At 35.9% G+C, this 15,184-nt stretch overlaps 1 protein-coding gene across 9 annotated transcripts in view; it reads left to right on the top strand.

Annotated features, from left to right (window-relative positions):
- TUSC3 (tumor suppressor candidate 3) overlaps positions 1-15,184 on the top strand; it is a 183,087-nt gene that overhangs the window by 71,742 nt on the left and 96,161 nt on the right. For all 9 annotated transcript variants that reach the window (XR_009560553.1, XR_009560554.1, XM_030832035.2 and 6 more), the window contains exons 3-5: positions 5,779-5,896; positions 10,250-10,390; positions 14,283-14,423. Coding sequence is in view for 7 of the 9 variants with exons in the window: in XM_030832035.2 (XP_030687895.1) it covers positions 5,779-5,896; positions 10,250-10,390; positions 14,283-14,423 (400 nt within the window). In the remaining 2 variants the exon portion in view is untranslated. The remainder of the gene's footprint in view (positions 1-5,778; positions 5,897-10,249; positions 10,391-14,282; positions 14,424-15,184) is intronic.

Raw genomic sequence — 15,184 nt, 5'->3', positions numbered from 1 at the left:
CTTAATTAGTATTTTGCATAATCTACTTCTTTCAAAACACTTGTAGTAGTTGTTCACTATTTACAGAATAAAGTCAAGATCTTATTTATCTTTCTCCTCGAAGAGAGCTTCCAGTCTATTCTTTCCTTATTTTCTAACATGAAACTTAGTTCTGTTATTTGACTACATAATATACATTTCAGACTGGGTAGTCTTTGTTTATACTGCTTCTGTTGCCTTCATATTCTCTTCCTGTCCTTCCTTGATTATTATAATTTTAGTCCTTCCATTCTTTTCTGAATATTTTCACATTCACACTTTGTCCAGCTGCTCAATCCACTGTGATCCCATTCTCTTCTATATGCTGTATAGCATCTACAATCTGCATTCTTTTTTCAATATATGTATCTTACTTGTGTGTTAGTGTGTCTATTCTGTTCTCTGACAAGCTTCTTAAAGGAAACTGTGAGGTATACTTTTTTATTATTGTAGCATATATTAAAACGCTGAATAAACATCACTGATGATTAAGATCTAGATTTTATATTTCATATGAAATTGATTTAGGAACATGATGTTAGGAGATGATTTAGTCATTATAATCTTTCAAATCAAGACCACTATTCCTTTGACAAATAGCATATATTTGTGATGGTACAAAGATTTAAGGTGTTTCTTTTTTTCTTCCTAAGACCACCTATACCGTGAAGCAAACTGGCCTTAAAAGAGACATTAACCTGTGACATAAATGTGACAAAGTGGGCTTTTAGTCAGACTGTCCAGAATTCAAAATCTCTAATTTAGTATTATTTAGTTTTAGGGTATATGTAATATATTGACTCTTCAGGAAAGTATGTTATTCATCATCAAACCTTTATTAAATACCTATTCTGGACTAAGGCCTAGCCACCGAACAATCACTGCATAAACATAGTATGCATAAGCAGAACAGTATATGCATAAAATAAACAGCGCTGCACGGCAGCCGAGAATTTCCATTTCTGACAGTTGCCCGAAGTATTACAGAGAATTGAAGTGGCTTCTGAGGGAGGGGCATTTTTGAGCAACCTTTTGAAAGAAGGGAGGACATTTTAAGCAGAGGATTTAATGATTTAAAGCTTAAAGAATGAACACAGGGTGTCACAAAACGGAGAGACCCTTTGAGCATGTGGTATGTTCCTGTGGATACAGACTGTAGATGTAAATTGTGGCCAGGGGATAGGGGCTCTTGTCTTCTCTTCTGCCCATGGTCTTCGTTATATAGGCAGTGGGGAACTCTTTAGGACTTTGGAACAGAGGATAGAACCCACAGTTGATTATTAGGAAATTAAACTGAGGAAGTGGATGGTGTAGAAAACAGAGTTTGAAGGCAAAATGAATTCATCCTCTCTGACCCCTCAATACCACTTATCACATTTTCTCGTTTTATTTTCTTCAGAGTATTTCCAGCTATCTGACATTTTGTGTATACTTGTGTGAGGCATCAGTTTCTCACTAGAGTGTATTCTCCTTGAAGTCAGGGCCCTTGAACTTATTATTAAGTCCTTCATTACCTGACACATTGTTGGCACTAATATATATTTGTGGAGTGAGTTAATGAGTGAATGAATGTATACTTAGTAGATTCTAATAGGTCTGGGGTAGGTTATAACATTATAAGGGAAAAAAGTTCAAGATTATCCCAGTCTTATGTCATTCCATAAGATACTATACACAGATGTTGAATACTAAAATTTGATAGTATTTTTCCTGTGTATTTTTCAAAATGAAGCATTTTCATTTCTCAGAACATCATTATCATAAGAATGCCAGTTTTTGCAGATGTGCCATTTCCCTAAGTTTCATTTTAAAAGTTAAAATGTGCTTTTGTGTAAGATGTCCTTTTGTGTAAAAATAAACTGCTTTCTTAATTGTTATGCTATCATTTTTAACGATTTTTTTTTAAGGCCGCACTGGTCTCTTAAGGTTCATTAGTACAGAGATGTTCAGATCTACTTAATCGTCAGTGCCAATTCACCGTGTGACATTACTATACATTTTTTCTTTGAAAATCAATGATGAATAATTACCTGTAACATTATATTCCATATGACAAAAATCAACTCAGATTTTAGGGCTCATATTGGTCCTAATTCTGCTTTTATTTAGGGTTTGAAGAGGAGCCGTGAGGCACTGTTTTAAATAGATGAGGGAGGGTGTGAACCATGTAATCCGCGTGTATCCCTCCAGGAGACAGAGAGCATGTTCCCATTTACATCACAGCTTCATCTCTCCAGTACCTTGAAGTCTTTCCCTTCCCAGCCCTCGTGCTTGCTGTTCCTGCTCTCCGAAATGTCCGTTCTCCAGCTCTTTTCAGCGATGGCTTTTTCTCATCCTTGGGATTTGAGCATTAGTGTCGCTTCATCTGAGAAGCCTTTTATGACCGCGTCATCTGAGTAGATCCTCCATTGTTTTCTGTAATACAATTCCATGGAATTTTTTTTCTCAGTGTATATCTTACCTTTTAATGATTTTCATTTGTTTATTTGGTTGTTTATTATATGTCTCCTCACTAAAACGTCAACTCCATGAAAACAGAGACCTTGGAGATTAGCTCACTTCTTGCTGTTAGGTGCTCAGGTTAAATCTTATTTAACCACCAAAGTTTTAAAAGTTTGTAATTATTTCATTTGAACAGATTCAGAATGTATACAATATAGTTTTCTGCCTAGGGAGCACAGTGCAGTCTCAGGCTGATCTTTACAGTGGTCGGTTTTTGTACTGTGCTGTCTTAAAACGTGCCCTTAAGGCCTTTATGCTAAGTGACCTCAGATTATAGCCTTGCTCATATTTAGCCCACTTAAATATATTTTAATCATAGCACTGTTAATGTGCTCCTTGTTAATAAAAAAGGGCCTAGAATGTCCCTAGCCCTTGCACTGACTTATTTGCAGACTTAGCCACAGGCAATCACTGTTATTCCTTTGTGTTTTTTTCTTCTGGTGTTTTTTTCATACCTCTAAGTGTTAGTCTTATATATTTCATGCAGTAGACCTGATCTTTACATTTCTGGCTCTAATAGGTGAGGATTTAACTCATCTCACCCCTTACCATTTTTATAGTTTTTATTATTGTAAACAGTAAATAGCGCTCTTCTATTTCTTGTTCATAAGTGTAAGTGATATCTCTTGATTCCCTAAGTCGAAGATTAGCAAGTACACCTTCTTCCTCCCTTTTACCTACCAATACTGTATTGTCATAGTTGATAGCTCTTACATTCTGTACTGTAACCATCGTTACATCTGTGCTCTGTCTGTAGGTTGACTTATTGTTTCTACAGAAATAGCATCAATTGCAAAGTAGTAGGTTTTTATTATGGTTCCTTTTCCACAGTGCTGTTGTTTATGACCCCCTCCCTGACGCAAAAGAAAATGTTCAAAATGAATGCCTTTTCCCATCACCTAGCAATCAAGATTATGATACATTTTAATTTTCTTCTTCTTTGGACCTTGCCTTTTAGATTCATTTTGTTGTTGTTTTTCCTGTCGCAGGACCACCCGTGCCTTAATGATAGTCTGGGCATTGTGCCACTCTTTCTAATTGTAATGGTTGCTTACAATCGGTTCTCTTCATCTTGAAGTCCAAGTAAATTCCTGTCCTGATTTGTATTTCATAGCTTCGTAGTTGGATCACAGCTTTCTTACACATCTTCCACCTTTCCTACTGCATCATATTTCTAGTTGCCCTTTTACCTTCCTTACAGTTCTTCTATCACACTCTCATTTTTACCATTTCTATCAATTATAGCCTAAGGTAATTTCATATGACTTACATTTTTTCAAACGTGTTTATTTCAAACTTAATCGTTTGGCTTGATATACAATTCTAGATTGAAAATAACGTGCCCTCAAAACTCTGAAGGCGTTATTCTGTTATCTGCCAGCCTCTAGTGTTGTAAAATATCACAATATGTTGGTCTTTTCTTATTCCTCTTATTCAGAACCTGGGAAGTAATTTTAATTTGAATACCTAGTCTCCTTTAATTGTATTATGTTTCCAGAAAATTTCCTTTGTCTCTTCTCTTTTTGGGGCTCCTTCTATGTGAAGATTGGGCTTATTGGATTATATGCCTAGGTACCTCTCTCCTTCCTCCCACCAATATTGTCCACCTGTGTCCATTTTGTTCTTTGAATTTTATTTAACTCTATCTACTAATATTGGTGTTTCATTTGAGAAATCGTATTTTCTATTTATAAGTGCTCGCTCTTTTACTTTCCTTGCTCTTTTTTTTTTTTATATGGCATTGTTATTTTTTTGTGAATACTGTTGGGAAAAGCAACAGTATGATCATCCTGCCATGGGCTTTGATGATCCTGCATGTTCTTGCTGGGCATGCCAAGAATGCCAAGGGTTGTGTGTGCGGTGACAAGCCTTAAGGAGTGACATTATGTGTTTCACTGAACAAAGCATGGGATGTATCATCATGTGCTATAAAAACAGTAAGTCCTCCAAACTCAGTATGGCTGTCCTGTAACACAGTGAACTGTGTGTGCAGGTATTCAGGAAGGGCCTTTTGTGCTACCCCATGAACTTGGGGGCATGAGGAACTGATGCAAACAAACACGAAGAATAAAGTCCATAAGGTCTCTAACCCAGGAGTCTCATGGCTTCTGCCAGCATCCATGAAACAGTAATAGGCTAGCTCGTTAGCAAGATGAAATCTCAGAGCCAGCATCTCTGCTGCTTCTAATCCAGTATTTTTCCTAGCTTCTCCTTTTACTGCAGTCTTCTCTGGGATTGTAACTTCCTCCATCAAAACTTTTCCACTAGCCTTATGTTTTCCAGATAGTTCTTGAACTCGTTTATCTGCTGCTGACTCCACTCCAAGTCTTTTTGTGACTGTAGGGTTATACCTTTTTATATCTATACTTCTTTTGGGAGAGACTCCCCAGGTCTCCTGTGAATAGTCAACCGTATGGAAGAAGCCCCCTCCCCTGTTTTTAAAATTAAAGTTTTAGCAATCACTGTTGCTTCTTTTTCCATGACTATACCTACATCCTTCTAGCAACACCGTTTCTTTATTTCTACTCCCTGCCTTCACCTAACTATAGAGCTTTAGTATCTGGCATATCAACAAAATGTCCAATAGAAACAAATTCAAAATAGGAGTAAATATGCTCTTAGAGAAGAGCTTGTTTGTGGCATTTGGTTTAGCTACTCAAATTTTTGCTTACTTTCAGGTGTGAATGTAAATGCATTTTTAGATAGATGGACTATATAAAGGTGCAGTACAACTGTATTTACAGTTTTAAAACATATATCCATGATTTTTATTTCTCCATTAAAGTGAATTCCAAAATTCTTAAAAATTGTTCTGTGCCTGTTACTAAAAATCATCAGAAGATTTAAGTTATATGTATAGGAGACGGCACAAAATGATTTTATCCCCTGTAATAAGAGTTGTCGGGCTTCTTATTTAAAGGGTCAGGATGGGCTTTTTTGCCCACACGCTTTCTATTAGAACTCCTCCACTCTGCCCTTATGTAGTGTAATAGCAAACATAGCAGTAAGTAAAGGTATCAGTGTGTCTGTGATGCAGTAACCCTTTATTCACGAATGATAAAGTTTGAATTCTGTATAATTTTTACCTCATGGAATATTCTATTTTTTTACCTCCATTTAAACTATAAAATCTACTGTTAGCTTGCAGTTCATACTAAAACAGACCAACTCTTGTCCCAGAATTACCTGTTTTATTAATAGCTTTGTTAATGTTTCAATACTGATAATGTTTCTACTCTGTCCCATTATCCTTATCAGGCAAGCTAACGAAGAATATCAAATACTGGCTAACTCGTGGCGCTATTCCTCTGCTTTTTGTAACAAACTCTTCTTCAGTATGGTGGACTACGATGAGGGAACAGATGTTTTTCAGCAGGTAAAAGAGTTTTATTTTAATAACATATTTAATAGAGTTAGTTAAGATTGCCGCATCTGTTTGCCAGATAAAAATACAATTCAGTGCATGCAATGAGTAGTTATTAATTATGTGATATGATTACAATAATTACAGTCAATGTTACCTTTATCAGTACATAGTTTTTGCCATTAGTGAGTAAACACATTTTGACTTTTCCATTATAGAGGAAGTATGTTTTTTCAGCATACAGTGGCAGTTTACATGCATTAGCCTTATTTTGATATATTGTATGTGGTTTGGGTGGTATTTTGCATAAATTTGTGAAATTTTATATAAGATTCAGTGTAAGTTTTACTTAACCTTTATGCTGCTTTGGGGGGATATAAGGCCTTTAAGGGGGTAATTAAAGTTATATACGGTCATAAGGATGGGACCCTAACCCAATGGGACTCACGTCCTGCTTCCTATAAGGATACCAGTCCTATTGGAATTTGTCGTGATTACATCATCATCGCTAACATTGAGTCCTTATAAGTCAAAGGACTCTTCTAAGTACTTCATGTGTTTTCTTTCATTTAGCTTCATAACAGTCCAAAGAGAAATATGTTTTTTTGTTTTGTTTTGTTTTGTTGTGGTATGCAGGCCTCTCACTGTTGTGGCCTCTCCCGTTGTGGAGCACAGGCTCCGGACGCACAGGCTCAGCAACCATGGCTCACGGGCCCAGTCGCTCCGCAGCATGTGGGATCTTCCCGGACCGGGGCACGAACCCGTGTCCCCTGCATCGGCAGGCGGACTCTCAACCACTGTGCCACCAGGGAAGCCCGAAATATGTTGTTTTTATCTCTATTTCATAGATGAGGAAATTAAGGTATGGAGAGGTTAACATCACTTGTGCAAGGTTACAGAGTTAGTATATGGAGATAATAAAATTAAATGGTGATAGAATTTGAGCTCAGCTGTCTGGCTTCTTGATCCCTGCTGTTACCCTGCAGTTATTAATTTCTTGTATTTATCACTACTTGATCATGCCTTTCAAATGTAAAACTTAGTGCCATACCCAGCATTGATTAGTTTGGGTATCTTGGTCTATTTTATTTTTCTCACATGTGACACTCTGGTGCAGTTCTTTACCACGTCATGGAAAAGTATTTAGTTCTGTAAAGACTCAAGCTAATTGTAAATGGTCCATTAGTGAGTGTTTCTGCTTACTTGCTTCCAGATTGATAATTCATTCTTCTTTGACAGTTTCTAGTTGAATAGAATAAATTCTCTCCTTCTGCCTTCAATACCCTTTACCCTTGGGCTTTCCTATTAGTATTCTTCATTTATTTTTTTCTTATAAATTTATTTTACCTTTTGGGCATGTTTCCTTTTGTCTGTCTATTCAGGAAGTATTATTGAATTGGTGAGAAAAACATACATAGTTCTTCCCCATAAGGAGCTTATAGACTAGGGAGCTAATAATATAAAAATAAAGAAAAACACATAAACATAAATGTGTAATTTCAAATAACCTCGTAAAGATAAATTACAGTACTATAACATCCAAATATTTTTTCATGTAATTTATACGTCTGTGTAGAATCTCAGGAGACTTGGCCTTAGAGATCATCAGATGGTAGTGCTATATATATAGCATTTGGTATATACATCAATATATATGTTCACTCAGTATATACATGAATCCTCTCTGCCATCTTAGGAAACAGTCACCCAGGTCCAGTCTGATTGCTAGAGCAGAGGCTTCAAGCCCAAACATCTACCCTGGCCAGGCGTGGAAGCTGAATGAGGGAAACCAGTTACATGAGTTTAGTTTCATTATGGGATCTTTGTTTATGTACATACTTAGTGTATTAAAAACATTAGTTCTTCACTTGAATAATTAAATATGTTCCCTCCGATCTTTATTAGAACAAAATCTTTCTTGGTCTTTTTAAAAAATATATATATTTAATGGAAACACTCAAATTTCACTTTTTTCCTAACTGCTGTAAGAAATAAAATCAGCAGAATGCCATGCAGCTGACCGTTGGTTTCACTGGCATGGGTGGGGCTACAGTGGACTGGACAGGACCAGCCGACCCAGTGAGGGAGATGCAGCTCAGCTCTCTCTCTAGTGAAGAAATGCAGGCCAGTGGAGCTAGCTCTGTTTTTCAAGTAGAGACCCAAATAATGAATTTTTATATGAAATTTCCCTATCTTTAAAATGTTGGTAGCTAATTCGAATTAAAGAAAACCAAACAAAATTGTGGGACAAAGTAATCCTTCCTTTGTGCTAGGTACTGACTATATAGGCTGCCAGTATATAAACATAGAGATATACTGTTAGATATAATTGTTGAGTTCTTTTATATGCTTTAAACATTTTTTTTAACTTTGGCATAGATGTAAGAGTTGAAGTCAAGGGCTTCCCTGGTGGCACAGTGGTTGAGAGTCTGCCTGCTAATGCAGGGGACACGGGTTCGAGCCCTGGTCTGGGAGAATCCCACATGCCACGGAACAGCTGGGCCCATGAGCCACAGCTACTGAGCCTGCGCGTCTGGAGCCTGTGCTCCGCAACAAGAGAGGCTGTGACAGTGAGAGGCCCATGCACCACGATGAAGAGTGGCCCCTGCTCGCCGCAACTAGAGAAAGCCCTCGCACAGAAATGAGGACCCAACACAGCCAAAATAAATAAATAAATTTATTTTAAAAAAAAAAAAGAGTTGAAGTCAAGATTGTTTTTAATTGAAAAATTTCCTCAGGTTAATTTTGAATCAGCAGAATTCCAAACACAGCACTGCTTTGTTTTTCCAAAACCTAGCCCCTGGCTTAGCAATGAGAGTTTTCATTTTAAAATGCAGCATTGCATAAAAGTTATAGCTGCTAATGATTTTTATGGGGAATTATAATTACAAAAATAGCGAAGTGTATATTTTGTTTTACTTGGGAACTACTAAAAGGTTCTTAATGCGTATGTTTTCTTTCTTGCTAACTACTGAATCGCATTTTGTTGAAGTACTCTCTCTAAACTGATGTTTTAAAGCACTGTCGCTGTGGTGTCTGGATATGATATTAAGAACAAGTGAAGAAATTTGACAATCTCTGGCTTGTTGGAGACTTGTTTGGAAAGTAAATTATATGTGATTCCCGTGTGATGGCTGAGGCTAAGTGTCTGACAGCAGGCCAAAAAGTTAATGATGTGTTAGAAGGTGCTCTGCACTAGCAGTCAGGAGTGTGTTGTACCCTGCTTTGTGTAGCCTTGGGAATTTGTACATTTTAATTAGGATGAAAGCTTTGAATTGTATTTTTTTAACTCTAAAATTCTAGGATGTGAAGTGTCTTAGTGTGGAGTTTCTGATTGTTCTAATGCAGGGTACTTCCTCTCCCTTGAATCTTACATTTACATATTGGCTTACATATTGGCTGTAGCTATCTCTTGCGCATCTGTCAAGAAACACATGAACAAAATGTGGAGGGGGAGAAATCACAGGGAAGAGAGGAATTGGTGACTGTGTTCTGTTCATGCAGGCCCACAGCTGGTACTGCTGTATCTTTACCTTGATGACAGCAAGCATGATCTGATGTTTGTTGTTACTTCAATTTGCTTTTTATTCTCATTATTGGGGAATTCTGAACTATATATTGGAAGTCAGGACCAAAAATCTCTTTGCCTTTCATTTGAAACATTTTTCATAATTCTTGGGCAGCAAGAGTTTAATCTGTTTGTATGTTTTGCAGTTTACTCCTCAATGCAAATTAACCTCATATTTGTTTTTAGACATGATATTGTTTATACTACAGTAGTGTTTTATTCAGTATACTTTTCAAATGGAGCTTGCCTTTAGAAAATAGTTATGAGATATAACCATTTTGAGACAGTTGAAATAATGGAGGAGTTGAACAAAAGTCTTTAAAGTTTTAACAAAGAAGTCAATATACTTGAAATTAATTACATGATATATTTATCTTTCATCAAATGCCGGTCCTTTTTCTTTAATAACTGCTTAAGAAGTGAAAACAGTCCATGTACCACCAAATTACAGTGTTTCTATTTTGCACTTTGAACCATTTCATTCTTTAGTTGTAGAATTCTAGAAAATAAAGATGGAAATGGCCGATGAAATAGATGATGCAGCTGAGAATGTGAATGATGTATGTTAAATGTGAAGGTTCGGCAAGCTTGGCCTAATCCCTAAGTTCTTTTCTATTCAACAATATAGTAAGATGACTGAAAACAGTAGTTAAGCTCTGGAAAGCCACTTGGATTTTCATAATAAACGCTATCTTTCCAGAATTCATGCAGGAAAAAACCCCATAAAACGTCAGATGAAGGATATATAAAGATTGGTGGGATGTTGTATTTAGAATGTTTTATCTCATGTTTTACAGCTCAACATGAACTCTGCTCCTACATTTATGCATTTTCCTCCAAAAGGCAGACCCAAGAGAGCTGATACTTTTGACCTTCAAAGAATTGGATTTGCAGCTGAGCAACTAGCAAAGTGGATTGCTGACAGGACGGATGTTCATGTATGTTCATATTCCCTACCAGTTTTAATAACAGGCTAATTAGTGTGGTTTGGTAGAACGTTGTAATAAAGCCACAGGATTTTTTTCTTTTTTTCAATTTCTCTATGGAACATTTCTCCTTGCTTCAAGAAAACTGCATCTGATAGCTGTAAGTTAAACTTTTGAGTTAGGTGAATTTAAATGGTTTTTAAAATACTGGCTCTTAAAATATCAGGGAACCATTAAAGAATACATAAGTTAGGCACAAAGTAATTTCACAGGCTAAAAAATATACTGACTGTTGCTCAGCGGTCTTAGTAATCAAAGAAATTCTAATTAAAAAGCCAAATGTATAATTTTTAACTATCCTTTGAGCAAATAAAAATGGGATAATACCCACTTTTTCATGAGCCATGTGAGAAAATGCCACTGACATATACTGTGCTTGGGACTATAAATTGGTGTAACTATTCTAATGGTATGTGTCATGTCTTTATTTTATGGAATTTAACTTAATAACTCCACTTGAAGGAATTTAACTTAAGGATATAATCAGGAATGATTTAAATTCTTAACCATAGGAAAAAAAGTTTAAAGTTCATTTTAATGGAAAAAATCGTAAAGAAATCAAATGTGTAAAAATAAGAGACTAATTAAGTGTGCCAGAGTCTAGACAGTGGTTTGCAAGAATATCTGATTTAGAAAGAAGCTTAAGGTATAACAAGTGAAAAAGTAGGTTAGAAAAATAGTATTTATAGTATGACTCAGTAAAGCATAAATATGAGTGTAGATGTATAGACAGTTTATTCAGCAAGTAAATGAACAAAAATGTTGATGATAGTTCATGTCTGTGTGGAGCGCTTAATGTCACCAGAATGTTCTACGGTGAACAATTATAACCAGCTACTTTAAAATTATATTTACCTTAGAAGTAATTCAGAAGCATTGATTTTTACCATAAGGTGTAAACACATTTATTCTCAGCTGAGAAAGACGTCTCTCATATTATACTACCGTCATTGTAAATAAAATAATATAGGTATTAATGATCTTTCGGTGGCTAAACTTACTTCCTAACTCATCAGTTTTTTGGAAATGTTTTGGCAGATATTCAGCTCTACAATGTATCATTTATTTGGTACAAAATATTAAAGGTAATATGGAAAAGTACTATTAATTCTTTATAAGAAATACTAAATTTTAATCAGAAATGATTCTAACCTATTATCATACTTACGCATTGTTAGTATTTTTTTACAAATGTGGATCTATTTATAAATAATTTCAAATTAAAAAGTTCCACAGATGAAAATAGTATAAATAGTTCCAGTGTATACCCTTTATCAGGATTCACATAGTGTTGACTTTTTACAACTTTTGCTTTGCCATTCTTATTCTTACCTCTCCTCCACCCTGTCTCTCCACACATACTTACACACCCACACACAGTCTTTTTCTGAACCATTTTAAGGTGAATTGCATCTCCTAAGAAATACATGAAGATGGTACGGTTACCACCTTCACAGATCTACACTGGTATACTATTTCTATTTGAGCTATGGTATATATTCTAGCTTCGTCAGTTGACCTAATACTATCCTTTAATAATATTTTCCCACCTTCAGTACAAGATCGAGTCTAGAGTTAGGTATTACATTTACTTGTCCTTTAGCCTTGTTTAACCTGGAACATTTCCATAACTTATCTAAAACTTTGACATCTTGAAGAATATAATCCTCTCGCACTTTTTGAACTGAATGATCCTTATTTGATTTGCCTGATGTTTTTTTTTTTTTGACTGGATTCTGCTAATGCATTCTTGACCACAATACCACAGAGGTCATGTTTTGTTCTAACTACATGTATAGCCCATGATGCCCTCTGTCCCTCATTGGTGATGTTAATTTTGAACATCTTATCATGGTGTCTTTTATTTCTCCATTATGTAATTACTATTCTCCCCCCCCCCACTTTCTAATTAGTAAGCTATTCTAATTAGTAAGCTATCTATGTGGAGATACCTTAAGATCATGCAAATATCTTACTCCTCATCAAAATTTTGTCAATATTTAGCATCCATTGATGAACCTTGCCTGATCCAGTTTTTATCATGATGGTTGCAAAATGATGATGTTCCAGTTCCAGCACTTTGTCCATATTTCTAGTTGGCTCATAGCATTCTACTGTAAGCAAGAGTCCTCCCCTCTTCATCACTTACTCATTCATTGGTACAGACTCATGAATTGCTTTTTTTTTCCTCCAGTGGTTTGTAAGTTATTACTGTGCCTAAATGTTTTGGTGCCAAAATTGTTCTAGATTTGACTAGTGGGTGTCCCTTCATGCTGGCTTCCCTGTCCTTGTAACATGTCTCCATCATTTTCTTTTAAACACTTTCTTACTTTCTGACATACTATGTCTCAGGATCATCTTGTATCTACACATCTATTCTACCCAGTGCTCAGTTAGCCATCTCTCCTAGAAGCCTTGGTTTCCTCTCATGGGGAATGTTACTGGAACCAAGGTCTGTGAAAATTACAGCTACTTTAAAAAAAGTAGTCTGTATGCTTTGATAGTCACCATCAAAAACTGAAAAGACAACCCAAGAATGGGAGAAGTGTTTGCAAATCATTTTTCTTATAAGGGACTTATATCTAGTATATATGTAGGACTCTTAATAACCGATAAAAAGGCCACCCAATTAAAAAGTGAGCAAAGGATGTGAATAGACATTTCTTCAAGGAAAGTATACAAGTGGCCAGTAAGTACAAAAAAGATGCTCAACATCATTAGTTATCAGCAAAACGCAAATCAAACCCACAGTGAGATACCACTTCACACCCACTAGGGTGGCTAGAATCAAGAAATGATGTCATAAGCAAATACGAACCCACATACACCACTGGTGGGAATGCAAAATAGTGCAGCCACTTTGGTAAACAGTTTGACAATTCCTCAAACCATTAAACATAGATTTTCTATGTGACCCAGCAATCCCACTCCTAGGTATATACCTGAGAGAAATGAAAACATACACCTACACAAGAACGTGTACAAGAATGTTTATAGCAGCATTATTCATAATAGCCACAAGGTGGAAACAACCCAAATACCCATCAACTGATTAAGTGATTAATGGATAAACAGAATGTGATATCCATACAATGGAATATTCAGCCATAAAAAGGAATGAAGCAGTGGCACATTTTCCAACAAGGATGAGCCTTGAAAAGATGATGCTAAGTGAAAGAAGCCAGTTACAAAAGACTACATATTATATGAAATTCCAGAATAGGGAAATGTATAGAGACAGACAGTAGAGTTATTAGTGGTTGCTTAAGGTTGGAGGGTGAGAGGAATAAGGGAGTGAATGCTAAAGGGTATGGGATTTCCTTTTGAAGTGATTCAGATGTTCTGATACTGACTGTGGTGATGGTTGCACATACCTGTGAATATGCTAAAAAAAAAATTGGATCGTGTACTTTCAAAGGGTGGATTGTATGGTATATGGATTATAGCTCAATAAAGCTATTAAAAAACACCTTTTAAAAAGTTCCAATTCGAAATAATACAAGTATTATACCCCCCATCTCACCTCTACTTTTTACCAGATGATTCCATGTTCCATGGGTGAACCAGAACAGCTCTGGGATGAATATAAGTAGGTTTTGCATATATTTAACTGTATTCACCTAAAAGCGCCTGAAGAGCAAGTCGTGTTACATAGCCATGATGTTTTAAGGCATGTATTTTTTGACTCATAAAGAGCAAAAGGATTGTTATTTCCAGGTATGAAAAGTAAGGTGACACCTTTCTGAATTATTTGTGTTAAAAGACTGGAAGGACTAGAATATGGTTCAGCGAAAAAGATTAATATTTTTCTTTAACTTTAAAAACTTTCATTGTATTCTTGCAGATTCGTGTCTTCAGACCACCCAACTACTCTGGCACCATTGCTTTGGCCTTGTTAGTGTCACTTGTGGGTGGTTTGCTGTATTTAAGAAGGAACAACTTGGAGTTCATCTATAACAAGACTGGTTGGGCCATGGTATCTCTGGTATGTTAACACATTTACCCTATTTCTTTGTGTAATGGTATAAGTTGTATAATATTAACAAAATGAGCCAGATTATTACTATAATGGAAATCAAGTCTGGATGAAAGGAATTAACTTTTTAGGACTGAAGGTGATACAATTTAAGTTCAGTTAGTCTAGACTGTGCTATCTTCCTTCTACGTTTCACTTTTAAAATATAATGTCTTCCCCTGTGTACTTGGCATATTACAAGTGCTAAATGAATGTATGTTGAATACATTTAGAAATATACTAAGAATTAGTAGTTTGGAGACTCTTACAAACTGAAGCAGTTGGAAATGTACTCATTCAGTTGTTTTTATCCAGCAACTCTTTTCTTGTGTCTCTACTATGTTCCTGATGTTTATTAGGTACTGGAGGTATAAAGGTAAGACATAGACCCTACCTGTACGTAATTCATCGTGGGGATACAAGCTAATCAGAAGACAAATACAGTGTAATGTTACACATGCTGTGATGGAGGTAAGCACAAAATATCATAGGAAGGTCACCTAATCTTGAGTGACGAAGGTCATGACAGGCTTCCTAGAGTGTGTGACATCATTTATGTTTTAGAATGATCACTTTGGTAGCAGTGGGCAATCAATTGAAGGGTATGTCTGGGATCAGGAAACCTGGTTAGGATACTATTAGGAGAATCCAGGTGAACGTGATCCTATTTCAGTTTGTACTAAAAGGATTTTTCTTCCCTTTATGATTGTGCTAAATTAAAAAAAATAATT

This window comes from Globicephala melas, chromosome 21, assembly GCF_963455315.2.
Source record: "Globicephala melas chromosome 21, mGloMel1.2, whole genome shotgun sequence".
NCBI lineage: Eukaryota > Metazoa > Chordata > Mammalia > Artiodactyla > Delphinidae > Globicephala > Globicephala melas.
This window is presented reverse-complemented; position numbering and strand designations above follow the sequence as displayed.